General features: G+C 44.9%; 1 protein-coding gene across 4 annotated transcripts in view; it reads left to right on the forward strand.

Moving 5' to 3' along the window:
* The window catches only part of SLC9A3 (solute carrier family 9 member A3), a 245,734-nt gene that overhangs the window by 29,782 nt on the left and 199,582 nt on the right, over positions 1 to 16,370 (forward strand). The window contains exons 2-4 of one of the 4 annotated variants that reach the window (XM_072153018.1): positions 11,061 to 11,178; positions 13,403 to 13,485; positions 15,204 to 15,314. In XM_072153018.1, coding sequence (XP_072009119.1) covers positions 13,455 to 13,485; positions 15,204 to 15,314 — 142 coding nt within the window. In that variant the 5' untranslated portion in view covers positions 11,061 to 11,178; positions 13,403 to 13,454. Of the gene's footprint in view, positions 1 to 10,895; positions 11,179 to 13,402; positions 13,486 to 15,085; positions 15,315 to 16,370 lie in introns of those variants that run through there. The other 3 variants (XM_072153019.1, XM_072153021.1, XM_072153020.1) reach the window with 3 other exon arrangements.

A 16,370-nucleotide genomic window follows, 5' to 3' on the forward strand; every position in this document is an offset into this window, starting at 1 on the left:
CCTTTAAACTATGTACCTGTTCTGCTCAGTGATCAGGGAACCAGTGATTCGGTTCAAGCCTCAGCTTTCCTGGACTCCTGCTCTGCGGGTAATTTCGTGGATGCTGCTTTGGTCTCCTGACATAGTCTTCCTTTGGTTCGTCTTGGTCCTCTCTTCTGTCAGTGGGCAGATCCTCTGTGACCCGGTCTTGTATTGCACCGAACCACTATGCCTGCAAGTTGGTGCCTTGCATAAGGAGAGACTGTCTTTCTATGTACTTCCTTGGGCCACATCCTCAGTTCTATTGGGACTTCTGTGGTTACAGCAACATGCATCTGTCCTCAACTGGCAGACTGGGGAGGTTCTTCGCTGTGGTCCTGAATGCCAGTCTTGCTGCCTTGTAACTCTCCGTCCAGTGTCCACCAGGTCTTCTTCTGAGTCTACCAAGCCAATGTCGGGCCTTCCTTCTGTTTATATGGACTTAGCTGATGTCTTCTCAGAGAAACAGGCTGCGACTCTGCCACCGCACCGACCCTACGATTGTCCTATAGAGCTGCTACCGGGCACATCTTCCCCGTGAGGTCAGGTATACTCACTCTCTGTACTAAAGGCCTATATCAAAGAGAATCTGCAGAAGGGGCTCATCTGCAAATCCTCTCTCCTGCCGGTGCTGGATTATTCTTCGTGACTAAGAAGGATGGCTCCCTCCGTCCTTGTATCAACTACTGCGGGCTCAATAGGGTCACGGTGAAAAAACGCTACCCACTACTTCTGATCACAGAACTTTTTGATCGTTTATGGGGTGCCAAGGTTTTAACCAAAACCGCCTTTAATACTTGAGACAGGCACTTCAAATATCTGGTCATGCCCTTTGGATTGTGCAATGCGCCTGCAGCATTTTAGAAATGTGTTAATGACATCTTCAAAAACTTGTTCTACTCCTGTGTTGTAGTCTACTTAGATGACATCTTGGTGTTCTTTTCTTACCTGGAGTCTCATCAAGTCCATGTATGACAAGTTCTTAGGTGCCTAAGGGCCAATTGTTTCTATGCCAAACTGGAGAAGTGACAATTCCATCAGAAGAGTCTCACATTTCTTGGATACATCATCTCCGATAAAGACCTACAGATGGATCCAAACAAGTTGTCTGCAGTACTTCAGTGGCCTCACCCAGTAGGACTTCGTGCCATACAGAGATTCCTGGGCTTCAACATTTTTCCTCTATTGTGTCTCCTATTGTGGGGTTGACTAACAAGAACGCTGATCCTAAACTCTGGCCTCCAGAAGTTGAAGAAGCATTTTCTAAGTTAAAGTCTGCCTTTGCTTCTATCCATGTTCTTACTCGACCTGACATGGAGAGATGATTCCTACTTGAAGGGGACGCTTCCTTTGTAGGTGCCGAAGCTGTTATCACCCAGAAAGGTCCTAAAGGCCGAACTCTCACTTGTGGGTTTTTCTCTAAAACCTTCTCCCCTGCTGAGAGTAATTACTCCATTGGAGATCGTGAACTACTGGCTATTAAATTTACCCTGGAAGAGTGGCACTGTCCTTTGGAGGGAACTTACCATCCAGTCTGCAAATATACGGACCACAAGAACCTCCTGTACCTCCAAACTGCTCAGCGTCTCAACCCTCGACAGGCTCACTGTTCCCTCTTCTTTTCACGTTTCAATTTCCTGATCCACTTCCTTCCTACTGAAAAGAATGCCAAGACTGATGTACTCTCTTGTGTCTACAATGTCATTCCACCAGAAAGACTGGCAAAACTTTTGTGTCCGACCTGCCCTACGGAAAAAGATATTGGGGCAAATTTACTTACTTGGTCCTGTCGCGGTCCCCAATTCCGACGGTCCGACGAAGCTAAAGTCCGGCGCGATTCACGTAGCTTGTGCGCCCTTGTTCCTGCATCCGTCGCTTCTCCGCCGAGGTTTGCCGGAGTTCACCTTCTTCTTCCCAGTGCTTGTAAGTGCGTGTCTTGCGACACAATTTGAAATGTTAAATCCCGCGCTTAGTCTGAATCCGTCGGGTTGTCCGATAGCCCGCCCCCCCGATTTTTGTTGCGTGCAAGCCGCCTCCGATGCACCAAAATCCCCTGATAAACTAAAATGCGGTCTGCGGACCATTAGTAAATGTGCCCCATTGTCTTGGGGACATTGCTTTTGTGTGACTGGGCACCATGGGGTGCAGCACTCAGTAGCCTTCTTTTCCCATTACTGGTGACCAGACCTGGTCAACAAACACGTTCAAGATTTTGTGGGTTTCTGCATCTCCTGTGCAAAAAATAAGCCATCTTGCCTCAAACCTACTGGTCTCCTATTGCCAATGCCGATACTCAGCTGCCTGTGGACTCACGTGGCCATGGACTGTGTCAAGGATCTTCCATCTTCCTCTGGGAATACCGTCATTTGGGTGGTAACTGACCGGTTCTCCAAGATGTCCCATTTTGTTCCGCTGCCAGGTCTGCTGTCAGCTCCTCGCCTTGCCAGCCTGTTTTTACCCACATCTTTCGGCTTCATGGGCTTCTGCTGCACATCGTCTCGAACCGTGGGGCCAGTTTGTCTCCCGCTTCTGGCGATCTCTATGTAACCAGCTTGGAGTGAATTTGGACTTCTCCTCTCCGTCAAATGGATAGGTAGAGTTCACCAAATTTTGGGCCGTTATGTTCGTCATTTTGTCTCTGCCCTTCAGGATGACTGGTCCTCTCTGTTACCGTGGGCAGAGTTCTCCTACAACTCCTTGGATTCTGAGTCTTTAGGCGCTGCCCATTTCTTTATTGTCTACTGACTAATACTGACTCTGTCTGTTCCCTTGGATCTTCATGCGATGGAAGAGTTGGTGCAGGACCTCAAATAGATCTGGGAACAGACACATTGGTCTCTACTTCAAGCGTCGGCCCGCACTAAGACCCAAGCTGATAAGAAGTGGAAGCCTCCCCCAGTCTTCTCTCCAGGTGACAAGGTGTGTTTATCATCCAGATCCACTGGACTGAAGATTCCTAGCTACAAGCTTGGTCCATGTTTTCTGGGGCCATTCAAGGTGATAAAGCGCATAAATCCTGTGGCCTATAAACTCCGCCTTACTCCCACTATGCGCATCCCGAATTCCACTGATATCTTTGAGGTAAAGGAGGTTCTGGACATGAAGACAGTGAGAGGTAACTGGTTCTTCCTTGTTGACTGGAAGAGGTTCAGGCCTGAAGAGAGATCTTGTCAAGAAATTTTGTTTCTTTCATCAACTTTTAATGGATATTTGAATAAAGAAAATATGTTTTAATCCACATCTGGTGCAGAACGCAACCACCTTCTATCCCCATCTCGTTATACGCTGATGACGTGATAATCTTTCATAAAAATGTAGAACACTCAGTCCTGACAATATTATAATTTTTAACAGCATTTTCACAAGTATCATGCTATAAACTAAAGATCTAAAAGTCTATTACATTGCTGAATAATATTATTCCCTTAAAATAGTTATGGCTATTTCTAAGGCAACAGGAATAAGCTGGGAAGAGAAAGGACTACTATGGGGCACATTTACTAAGGGACGCACGCACATTTTTGTCGGACTGTGCACCTTTTTCGGGGTTAAAACAGCTTGCACTTCATTTAATAAGTGTGTGTGTTGGGATTGTGGTGCACACAACCCTTTTTGTCACGCAGCTGTGCTGGCTTCCATGGGTCACAAATTAGGGGCCTTGCCGTTGGACAGTCCAACTGATTCAGACTGAGCAAACTGTTAAATTGTGTCACAAGCCCTAGCCCTAAGATGCACCACTAAAAAGATGGTGGACTCCATCGGGCCTGAGCGGGGGAAGCGACACATTCATGATTTCGGCGCACGATCTTAGTGAATCGCCACACGGTGCATTATAGATGGACAATGCACTTTCTGTTAACTCCAGTGACCAGATATGTAAATGTGCCCCTATATCTGGGCATTGTTCTTTGCCCTTTACTGAATACATTGATTAAGAAAAGTTTATTTATCTTGAAAAAGGCCCCTTAAGGAAGGCATTTTAAACCACGGGCGGACTGGCCATTGTAACCGCATCATACAGTTGATGCAGGTACTATTAATTAACACACAGGCGCAGCAGCAGTGCTGCTGTGTTTATATGTTACTCGCTAGTCGCCCCTACACAGGTCGCGCAATTGACGTCATTGCGCGAACTGTGAAGTGTTGAGGAGTGTCGGCATACCTCCCAACTTTTGTGGAGGAGAAAGAGGGACAAAATGGCGGCGCGCGAAGCCACACCCTAGCCACGCCCCCTAACCACACCCCCTGGCCACGCCACTGCTCATACCTTCAACGCATCCACTGGCACCAATGTATATTTATGTATAAAATTGGGGGGCATATTCCACTCCCCCTAGACAACGAGCATGCCCCCCTCCCTAGACAACAAGCATGTCTCCCCCAGACAACGAGCATGTCCCCCCCTAGACAACAAGCATGTCTCCCCTAGACAACGAGCATGTCCCCCCCAGACAACGAGCATGTCCCCCCACAGACAACGAGCATGCCCTCCTAGACAACGAGCATGTCCTCCCCTAGACAACGAGCATGCCCCCCCCCAGACAACGAGCATGCCCTCCTAGACAACGAGCATGTACTCCCCTAGACAACGAGCATGCCCCCCCAGACAACGAGCATGTCCTCCCCTAGACAACGAGCATGTCCCCCCCTAGACAACGAGCATGCCCCCCCCCAGACAACGGGCATGTCCCCCCCTAGACAACGAGCATGCCCCCCCTAGACAACGAGCATGTCCCCCCACCTAGACAACGAGCATGCCCCCCCTAGACAACGAGCATGTACCCCCACCTAGACAACGAGAATGTACCCCCACCTAGACAACGAGCATGTCCCCCCCTAGACAACGAGCATGTCCCCCCCTAGACAACGAGCATGTCCCCCCCTAGACAACGAGCATGTCCCCCCCCTAGACAACGAGCATGTCCCCCCCTATACAACGAGCATGTCCTCCCCTGTGGCTGCGTGCCCTTTTTTGTGTGTTTGTGTTATTTTTGTCTTCCAGGACCGTGCCTGCTGTGGACTGCTTCGGATTCGAAGGATTACATCGATGACCGACATTTCTAACAAATAAAATGGTCAACGAGGGTGTGTCTGCGTTTTTTGTCCGATAAAATTTTCTGAAAACGGTGTGATTATTTATTTTTTTGCGATACTCTTCATAGTTTGCCGTAGTAGTGGTGCCGGCTACATGACGGTGCTCATTACTAAGGGCTGGCCTTAGTGTTTGCCTTAATTTTTTTGGCAAATTCACACTAACGCCCATACCATTACCCCGGTACCCACCGCCACCAGGGGTGCCGGGAAGAGCTGGGTACAAACCAGTACCTGACCGTCTATAGATGGTCAGGTAGTGGGGCGGCTGCAGGCTGTTATTGTTGCACTGGAATAGCCCCCTAACAGCTCAGTAATGGCAGGCTGCTGCTGCTTTTTTGTATCAGTCTGATTTGAACAATAGGGGGAGCCCCATGCCGTTTTTTCTTCAAATTTTTGACAAAAATATGCGTGGGGTTCCCCCTTTAAAGGGGGCTCCCAGGCTGTTTCCCCCATTTTTACAAAAAAATGGGGGGAAATACGACATGGGGCTCCCCCTATTGTTCAAATCAGCCAGATATAATAAAGCAGCAGCAGCCTGCCATTACTGAGCTGGGATAGGCCACTGTTAGGGGGCTATTCCAGAGCAACAATAACAGCCTGCGGCCGCCCCACTACCTGACCATCTATAGACGGTCAGGTACTGGTTTGTACCCGGCTCTTCCCGGCACCCCTGGTGGCGGTGGGTACCGGGGTAATGGTATGGGCGTTAGTGTGAATTTGCCAAAAAAATTAAGGCAAACACTAAGGCCAGCCCTTAGTAATGAGCACCGTCATGTAGCCGGCACCACTACTATGGCAAACTATGAAGAGTGTCGCAAAAAAAATAAATAATCACACCGTTTTCAGAAAATTTTATTGAACAAAAAACGCAGACACACCCTCGTTGACCATTTTATTTGTTAGAAATGTCGGTCATCGATGTAATCCTTCGAATCCGAAGCAGTCCACAGCAGGCACGGTCCTGGAAGACAAAAATAACACAAACACACAAAAAAGGGCACGCAGCCACAGGGGAGGACATGCTCGTTGTCTAGGGGTCGGGGGTAGACATGCTTGTTGTCTAGGGGGGGCGGGAAATGCTCGTTGTCTAGGGGGGGGACATGCTCGTTGTCTAGGAGTCGGGGGGAGACATGCTTGTTGTCTAGGGGGGGGAATGCTCGTTGTCTGGGGAGGGGGACATGCTTGTTGTCTAGGGGGGGACATGCTCGTTGCCTAGGGGTCAGGGGGAGACATGCTCGTTGTCTAGGGGTCAGGGGGAGACATGCTCGTTGTCTAGGGGGGGAAATGCTCGTTGTCTAGGGGGGGGAAATGCTCGTTGTCTAGGGCGGGGACATGCTTGTTGTCTAGGGGGGGGGGGAGACATGCTCGTTGTCTAGGGGGGGGGAAATGCTTGTTGTCTAGGGGGGGACATGCTTGTTGTCTAGGGGGGGGGAGACATGCTCGTTGTCGCAGTAAAGGGGAGGGGTCCTATGGAGCGCAGTAAAGGGGAGGGGTCCTATGGAGCGCGCAGTGAAAGCCATAAAAACCACATTTGATATTTTCCTTCCCGCTTCCCAGTACAGGACCTGGAATATTTAATACTGTCACTAGGAAGTATAATTTGTTACGCAGAAACAGGCCTCACACAGCTCTGTACGTGGAAAAATAAAAAAAGTTATTGATTTTTGAAAGTGGGGAGTGAAATATGGAAACGCAAAAATCGCTCCGTCAGAGTAATGGAGCAGACGGCCGTGTATGACCATTACTGTCATAGAGCGATGACATGTACCTTATGTGGACCCCAACAGACCCCTCGTTTTCATGATCTATGGGGGTCACATCACTGGAACCCCCACACATCAGCAGGTTAAGCCCTGTCCTATGGATAGGGCCTAACTTGTATTTGTGGGAAAACCCCTTTAACCCCTTAACGCTCTGCGCCGTAGCTCTACGACACAGAGGTATAAGGGATGTATGAGGAGGGCTCACGGGCTGAGTCCTCTTCATACAAGGTGGGGGTTTTTGCATGTTGCAGAAAACCCCCACCGCTAATAACCGCAGTCGGTCATTGTCGCCGGCAAAGTCTTTTTTACGATCGCTGTGCCCCCGAACGTCATCGGGGGGCGGCGATCGGTTGCTGTGGTAGCCTCGGGTCTTCTTTTGACACGAGGCTACATGGCTTCTGCAGATTCGTTACAATGAGCCAGAAGTATTGCAGTATATGGTAGAAGCGATCTGACCATCTAGGGTTAATGTACCCTAGAGTGTCTAAGAAATAGTGGGAAAAAAAAGTTTTAAAAATAAAAAAAATGTATAAAATATTAAAAATTCTAATCACCCCCCTTTCCCTAGAACTGATATAAAACATAATAAACAGTAAAGATCACAGACACATCAGGTATCGCCGCGTCCCAAAATGCCCGATCTATCAAAATATAAAAACGGTTACGGGCGGCGGTGACCTCCAAGGCGGGAAATGGCCGGAAATGTCCGAAATGCGACTTTTACACCTTTTTACATCACATAAAAAATGAAATTAAAAATGATCAAAATGTCGCACAGTCCTCAAAATGGTAGCAATGAAAACGTCGGCTCATTTCGCCAAAAATGACCCCAGCTCCGTGCACCGAAATATGAAAAAGTTATTAGCATCAGAAGATGGCAAAATTTTTTTTTTTTTTTTTTTTTTTGCACACATTCGTTTAATTTTTGAAAATGTATTAAAACACAATAAAACCTATAAATCCGGTATCACCGCGATCGCACCGAGCTGAGGTGTTATTTTGAGTGCACAGTCAAAGTCAAAAAAACTGAGCCCACAAGAACGTGACACATGCGTTTTTTTTTTTTAATTTTTCCACATTTGGAATTTTTTGCAGCTTCGCAGTACACGGCATGTTAAAATAAATAACATTACGGGAAAGTAAAATTTGTTACGCACAAAATAAGCCCTCACACAGGTCTTGTACACGTAAAAATGAAAAAGTTATGGATTTTTGAAGTTGGAGAGCGAGAAATGAGAGGAAAAACCCTGCGTCTTTAAGGGGTTAAGGCAGTGGTGGCGAACCTATGGCACGGGTGCCAGAGGCGGCACTCAAAGCCCTTTTTGTGGGCACCCGGGCCATCGCCCCAGCACACCAGACAGGTCTCAAAGAATCTTCCTGCAGTTCCAAGAAACTTAAAAGATGCTGCTTTCAGTCATATTTTGATACTTACTTCGCTACTTGGGACTGTAGGAAGAGGGAGAATTAGACAGGGCCGAATTATTTTTGGAGAACCTCCTGCTGGCCCAACGATTCTGTGTACAGAAGGAAACTGGAAAGAAGCTAAAATTATGAAAATTTTCCATCTTTCTACTGTGTTGCTGTCCTGAGGAGGCCAATATGATTGAAAGTTGTTGAACAGTGAGCAATAGGTCACTGCTTTACTTTTTGGTTGGCACCTCACAATAAATAAGGGGGGTTTGGGGTTGCAGTTTGGGCACTCGGCCTCTAAAAGGTTCGCCATCACTGGGTTAAGGGATTAAGTATATGGTACAATAAAAACAGAATAGAAGGGCACTGGGGGGGTTAGGGATGGGGGCAGGGGGTCTATGGAGGAAAGTGAAGTGTTTAACCCTTTAGCTGCTGCCTGCAGACACTGTAGAGTACCTGTTATCACACTGCAGCAGCTGCACACACTCGGCTCTGCTTCATCAGACGAACTTCAGTGAGGAGCAGGAGGAGGTGGGGGCAGGGAGCTATTGATGTAGCAGGGCTGGAGAGCTCCTGCCTGCACGGAGGCTGATCCCCTGGGGCTGCTGTGCAGGGGCAGTGCAGAGAATATGACACTCTGCACTGCTCCATCCATCCATCCATCCATCCATGTGCCTGCATCCTGTGCCGAGTTGCAGCCTGAGGACAGGGAGGGCTCTGCCTCCCAGGGGAGGGGATGGGGGAGGTGCCGGCCCTGCAGCAGACAGCCCGGGAGCTGGAGAGGAGGAGGACGCTGCACCCCGCCCCCTGGCTTCTCTGTATCCTGAGCAGGACGGGAGAGGGACTCGGGGGCGGGACAAGACGGAAAAATCCGTGAAAACGCAGAAATAACCGGGACTTTCACTTAACGGTCCGTGCAGGCGGGACAAGGGTTAAAAAACGGGACTGTCCCGCCCAAAACGGGACGGTTGGGAGGTATGGTGTCGGTATGCACAGGTAGTACGTGCTGTGATGTACGGGCACGACCGCCAGCTGAATGCGGGAACCCAGGACCTGCAGACCCCATGGAGACAGCCAGAGGCTTTGATAGCAGCAGGGTAACTGGTAATTGGGCAGCAGCAGTAATCTGTCTCTGTTAAACTTTTATTGTGTATGGGGCAAGGGGCAGGGCTTTGGCCCGTGAGGGACTCATTATTTATAATTTAAACTATATTATTATTAGGAGGGCTGGGGCACTAATTATCCAAGTACAAATTAAAGGGAGCATTTATTGTTATTGTATGATATTACTTATTATTCAGTTGGCAATAGATCTATTGTTAGTAACCCTTTAACCACGAGGCCCTTTTTTGTTTTAGCATTTCTATTTTTTACTCCCCTCCTTCAAAAATCTATAACTTTTTTATGTCTCCATGTAAAGAGCTGTGTGAGGGCTTGTGCTCTGACCTTCATAGTGATGGTAATATCACATACTGGGAAGTGGGTAGAAAAATTTACAAATGCAGATATAATGGTGAAAAAATGCATTTGCAACATTTTCTACTGAGCTAAGTTTTTATGGCTTTCACTGTGCACCGCAAATGACCTGTCTACCGTATTTTTCGGCCTATTATATATGAACTTATACAGAAATGTACTACAGACAAGATGTACTGTACATTTACCAGTGTTTAATAGCTGCATCCCCAGAAATTTCCAGCACCTTCTCACACAGTATACAGGGTCCCTAGCTCCTGAAGTGCCCTGGTACCACAACTAACATTGTGCCCATCCTGCCCTCCCCTAGCACGGAGACGACCACGAGGCAATCATCATCATCATCATCATCAGTAAACAATCCCCCATACCTGACAGCCCTGTAACAGGGTAAATAGAAGGAGCCACAGGGAACCCCACAGAAATAACACCCTGGCTGAGGAGGGAAGGAGAAGGGGCAGAGGGAGACCATTTAACCCCTGCTGCATCACCCTGCATTAACCCCCAGCAGCCCATACCTCTGAGACTGGAGCTCTCTGACACCCTGAAGACAAGTTTCCTGGGAAGTGTAGCTGTGCACAGGTCTGCCACCTGCTGGTCATTGTTGCCTTACATATGAACCTAAATGTCTTAGCAGGCATTTATTAGAGGTGCGCCTTATACTCCGGTGTGCCTTATAGGCCGTAAAATACGGTACTTTATTCTTTGGGTCAGTGTGATCATGGGGATACCAAATGTATATAGTTTATCATGTTTTAATATAATTTTAAAAATGTAAACCTTCTGTACAAAAAGAAAATTCTCCTTTTCACTATATTCTGGTGCTAATAACTTTTTCGTACCTCAGTGTATGGAACTGTGTGAAATGTGAATCTTTGCGGGATGAGCTGATATTTTCTTTGCTACCATTTTGGGGACTGTATGACCTTTTGATTACTTGTTACTACATTTTTTATATATTGCAAAATGGTGAAAAGTGGCCTTTTGAACATTTGGGAGATGTTTTATGATTTTTACTATTTATTTTTATATCAGTTCTAGGGAAAATGATTTTTGGGGGGTTTTAAAATTTTTTTTTTTTTTTTTTAACTATTTTTCATACCCCTGGGTTGTCTGATGCTGTATGTATTATAGTAATTTAAAAGGGACAATGTAAATATTATTTATTTAGTAAACACACAATTTATTCTAGGGCCCAGTGTGGTCAGTTGTGGGGCAAGGAGTATGTATGTATTATATAATTTAGGAGCAGTGTTATCTAGTTGACACTAAAGTGTAAGTGACTGTTGTATCTTTAAGATTACAGGATCACAGATGGTGCTGCATGGACTATATCCGAGTGTGAATTCTTCATTGACAAGTGACGGCCTGGAGAATCTCTCTGCCCTTCTATACCTGCTGGATCAGATCATTACCTGTGAGTTGCTAAATGTCACTACTGGCAATCCTGTATAAAGCATAGTTCCCAACCTGGTTTTGCCGGGAGAGTCCAGATTTTTTTACCTCTGCCCCCCGTCACGGGCAGCTGGGAGATTGCGATAATTGTTATTATTAAAATTATAATGATAATGATAGTCTCCATGATAATAATAATAAAAATAATAATAATAGTGGTCTCAATAATTACAATAGTAATCTCTATATAGCAGTGCATGGAGCCTGTGTCACTGTGTAAGAGTAAAAGACTTAGTCACACAAAATCCTCCCATCAATAACCACTGGGCCAATAGCCTAGTGCAGTGGTGGCAAACCTATGGCACGGGTGCCAGAGGTGGCACTCAGAGACATTTCTGTGGGCACTCAGACCATCAACCCAGGGCAGAGTTTACCAAATAGAACCAAATTCTCCAAATCTCCCAGTCCCAGGCAACTCAAGAGATGCTGCTCTTAGTGCTATTTTAAAGCGACACTTCATTGGCTGATGGGAACTGTGGGAGAAGTGAGAAGGTGTTGACGTAACTTCAATATCTTTGGAGGTCCTCCTGCTGGACCACCATTCATCTTCTACAGAGAGACCCTGGAGAGAAGCTACAATGAGAATTTTCCCTCCTTCTTTCAACTGTATTGGTTGCCTAAGGGGCTGATATGATTGACAGATGTGGAAGAAGAGGTAACAATAAGTTACTGCTTAAAATGCCATGTTGGCACTTCACGGTAAATACGTGGATTTTGGTTGTAGTTTGGGCACTCTGTCTTTACATAGTTGAGCGCCGATTACAGAGGTATTTCATATACCTCTGTTTCTTTTTTTTGATTGAAAACTATGTATTCTCATTAAACTGTTATGCTCTTGTTGAGATCCTGCTCAGGCCAACTCTCCAATCAAACTTCAGTGTACATGGTGAAATACAATTGGTTGGAACTCACACCAAATTAACCATTGCCTGTTCAGGCAGGATCTACAGCTGCTAATTACCTCAGACTTACTGAACTACCCTTCAGGCGAGTTGCGCAGGCTCACCTGCTGGGGAAAGACAGATAGAGGGCCCTATTCGCAATTACCCCCTTGCCTATGCATTGGCAGGGGTGTTGCATTTGTATGATGAAACATAAACAATAATCCAATATAATTTCTGTATCAATTTCCAAGGGTTTTCTGGATCTCTGCTTGCTGTCATTCTGTTGAAGGCTTATATGTTTTCTGCTAGTTGACAGAAAATCTGACTTTGGTCACACAGGTGTACAGCTTGTTAGTATTGCAGAAAGTAAGCATAGCTTTGTATTAGGGCTGGGGCAAGGGGCAGGCCTACCATCCTGAGGCGCTATCCCGGCTCTCAGTAGCAATCAGCCGGCACCCTCTAGGATGCTGGCGATGCACGACAGACCATGCAGTTAGAGGAAGTGCAGGTAGGTTAGTATTTTTTTTTTTTTTTTTTTTATGCAGAGGCAGTTTATGTACACTAGGGGACATTACATTGACTGTGGGGTTTTTTAGGGACGTAGTGTGGAGATGTTCTCCAGAGGCCACAGTCACCAGGGTGGCAAATTCTGCAGAGATAAGTCATGGCCTGGAGAAGTTGCCATGACGTTCTCTTTCTGATGGAAAAGGATTTGCAACAATGAGGAGACTACAGGAAAAAAAGCAGGATGGACGAGATCAACACATACATGGAAGGAGACAGCAGCAGCCTAACAGTAAATTATGTCTGTGCCTGAGTACAGCCGAAATGTGCAGGACATATACTATATATTTACTATTTATTGCCGTATGTAGTAAATACATTTTTGGTCTACATTTATAAGTGCAGGATATTATTATGTGCTATTTATTCATTGCTGGTAAATATTCATACCGGTATGTGTGGCCTTATCATTGGTATCCATGTGCTTGGTATATTCATTGCTGCAATATATTTATGTGTTTGCTACATTCTTGTCAGGTTTATATTTTTGTAATAAGCATTGCAGGTATTTTTACTTAAGGGGCATATTTTCTATGAAGGGAGGCCTTATTGTAGATGTTTCCATAGCAGTTGGCCATTGAATGACAGCAAGCAGAGATCTACAAAACCCTTAAGAATTGATACAGAAAGTATATTGTAAAAAATATTTAAAGTATATACTCAAGTCTATTAAAAAATTAACACTGTACTCACTTTTCTGATGCCCTCCTTTCTTTTCTTGCTTCTGATGCTCCTCAGGGGAACCAAAGAGGATGCGAAGGACCTGAAGAGGTACCGTAGCATCGGAAGCATGAAGAGGACCTGTGGGGGGTGTAGGAAAGGTGAGTACAGTGTTAATTTTTTTTATTAAAGGCTTGGCATACACAGGGGCAGGGATGGCTGGCTATATACTCGGGGGCATGGGCTGGCTATAGGCTGCAAGGGCTGGCAGGCTATATACAATGGGGGTGGGCATGCTATATACTGCAGGGTCTGACAGGCTATATAATACAGGGGCTAGCAGGCTATATACTGGGGGGCAGGGGCTGGCAGGCAATATATTGGGGGGCTGGCTGGCTATATACTACAGGGGCTGGTAGGCTCTATACTGAGGGTGCTGGCTATACACTGCAGGTGCTGGTAGGCTATATACTAGCGGGGCAGAGGCTGGCAGACTATATACTGGGGGGAGGGCTGGCTAACTATATACTGCAGGGGCTGGCAAGCTATATGCTGGGGGGCAGGGGTGGCAGGCTATATACTGGTATGGAGGCAGTAGTTGATCAGCTTTATACTAGCTGGGTGCTGTGAGTAAAGCATTTCCCAACATTCTATTCAAGTCAATAGCTTTCCCTAGTTTTTTGTCCTAAAATTAGGTACCTCGGCTTATACTTGGATCAGCTTATACCCGAGTATAAACAGTATTTGCTGAAATGAGAATATCCTTTTATGTTCTAGTATGGCAGCATATTAGAGGGCATAGTGCACATTCACAAGAAAGTGGCTCACAGGCTTACTCAAGCATGCACACTGTACACCTCCAATGCAATTGCTGTGGCTGTCAATCTGCACAGTTGCAGTCAATAGCAGACAACATGAGGGGTGGTGTGGATAAGACGGCAAGTGTGGTTGAGTGTTTCTGAGGGCATAATGCCAAATCCCGGAGTGGCTCTGATTCAGCCAGATTCAAATAAACAGAAAGCCAAGACTTTTTTTTATTTTCCATATAGAGAGCTGAGTAAGGGCTTCTTTTATGCATATCCATGTACTGGGAAGCAGAAAAAAATCCAAATTCAATGAAATTGGTGAAAAAATGCATTTGCGCCGTTTTCTTGTGAGCTTGGATTTTACAGCTTTCCCTTTGCGCCTCAAATGTCATCTCTACTTTATTCATTGGGTCGGTAAGATCACTGGGATACCAAATTTATATAGGTTTTATAATGTTTTGATATATTTACAAAAACTAATACCTCCCGTACAACATTTTTTTTTTCTTGCTTCAGTGTACGGAGCTGTGGGTGGTGTCATTTTTTTGTGATTTTTGATGATGTTTTCAATGCTACCATTTGAAATCCACATGCAAGTACCAGTAAAAGCTATGATTTCATTTATACATCTGTAAAATGACTAGTAAGAATGCATATTTATAACAAAACATACTCTATCAAAGCTTTCAAATGACTGGAGCCAATCTGATATCACGCAGATATTAGTGCAGCCTTAAGTAAGCTAAATTAGTAAGAATGTTAACACCGCATTCTTTATGTTTTAACAGCTTTCTGTAATTACATTTTTTTATGAGCTCATAAAACTATCAGTTGAGACGTATTACATTTTAAAATGCAATTATTGATCCATGAATAATACATACTTGTCTCTACCCACTTTGTCATGCAGTCTTACTGTTATAAGGAAGTGGATAACATTAATAATGATGTCGACAGAAATGGAAGTATTTTGGCATAATCCATCTTGAAACAGCAGATATTACATTTTTGAAGTTGATTTTCTGCTTTTGTCAAACGGGACACTAAAACTTTTTATATTATTTCAAACACAGGACACTCAAGTATAAGAAAAATGTTTGAAATTGTTACCTTTGAATGGGAGAACGTGCACATTCCTTACATAATAACATTATGGATTTTGGTGGCTTGCATTGGAAAACTTGGTAAGTATTTTAAGATATTTTATCTTTTATAGTTACAAGTCTTTTGGCCTGTATATTTTAAATGCCAAATATCTTTAAATATATATATTATTTCCCGACTCAGAATTTAAATATCAGAATTTAAAACAAACCTGTTTAACCCAATTAGTCAGAATTACTTCACTGCAATAAAATGAGCCATGTGGCATATGATGTACATGGTTGCATATTAGAACTGTAACACAGTTTCCCATGAATCTGAAGCTTGATTATGAATATATTTAAACCACTTGTATAAGTAAAATCTTATTTTAAAGCAAGCAGATATTTTGAGAAAATAAGTATTTAAAATTATTTTTAAATCTTTTAAATAGACAAAACTATATTTGTTTTGGTTGATGAACAGGTACAGCATATGGAGCTTTTGACATTTCACATTTTTGAATTTTATGTATTAAAAGCAAATAAGCAAAAATATGATAGTCTGAAAAAGCTATTTTTTCATAACTTTGTGGAAATATTGTTCAGGAGAAAAGGCAAAAGGATATAGAGAATGAGATGTGAAACATTCAGTTTGATAGATTAGATCAGTGGTTCTCAACCTGTGGGTCGCGACCCCGGTGGGGGTCGAACGACCAAAACACAGGGGTCACCTAAAGCCATCGGAGCCACGATTTTATTGCATTTTTTGGCACAAATACAATATTCTTGTACATGGTTTGGGGTCACCGCAACATGAGGAGCTGTATTGTGGGGTCACAGCATGAGAAAGGTTGAGAACCCCTGGATTAGATCTCACGTGGGTTTTTGCACCTTGCACTATAAAAGTTAACTGAATTAAAAAGACAAATTTAATGTTCAAAATAATAATATAATTGTATGACAGAAAACTAATGAAAATGTGCTCATAGAGGGAGCTTTATCATTAGGAACATCAGGATTTTGCGCAGATGTTTATGTAGGTGTTAGGCTACATTCACACTGCCGTTGCCCGCCCGTACCGTACCGTAACGGGCAACGGCAGTGCATGGGGAGAGGAGGAGGAGGTGAGCGCAGCTCACCCCCACCCCTCTCCAC

This window comes from Engystomops pustulosus, chromosome 5 (genome assembly GCF_040894005.1).
Source record: "Engystomops pustulosus chromosome 5, aEngPut4.maternal, whole genome shotgun sequence".
Classification (NCBI taxonomy): Eukaryota; Metazoa; Chordata; class Amphibia; order Anura; family Leptodactylidae; genus Engystomops; species Engystomops pustulosus.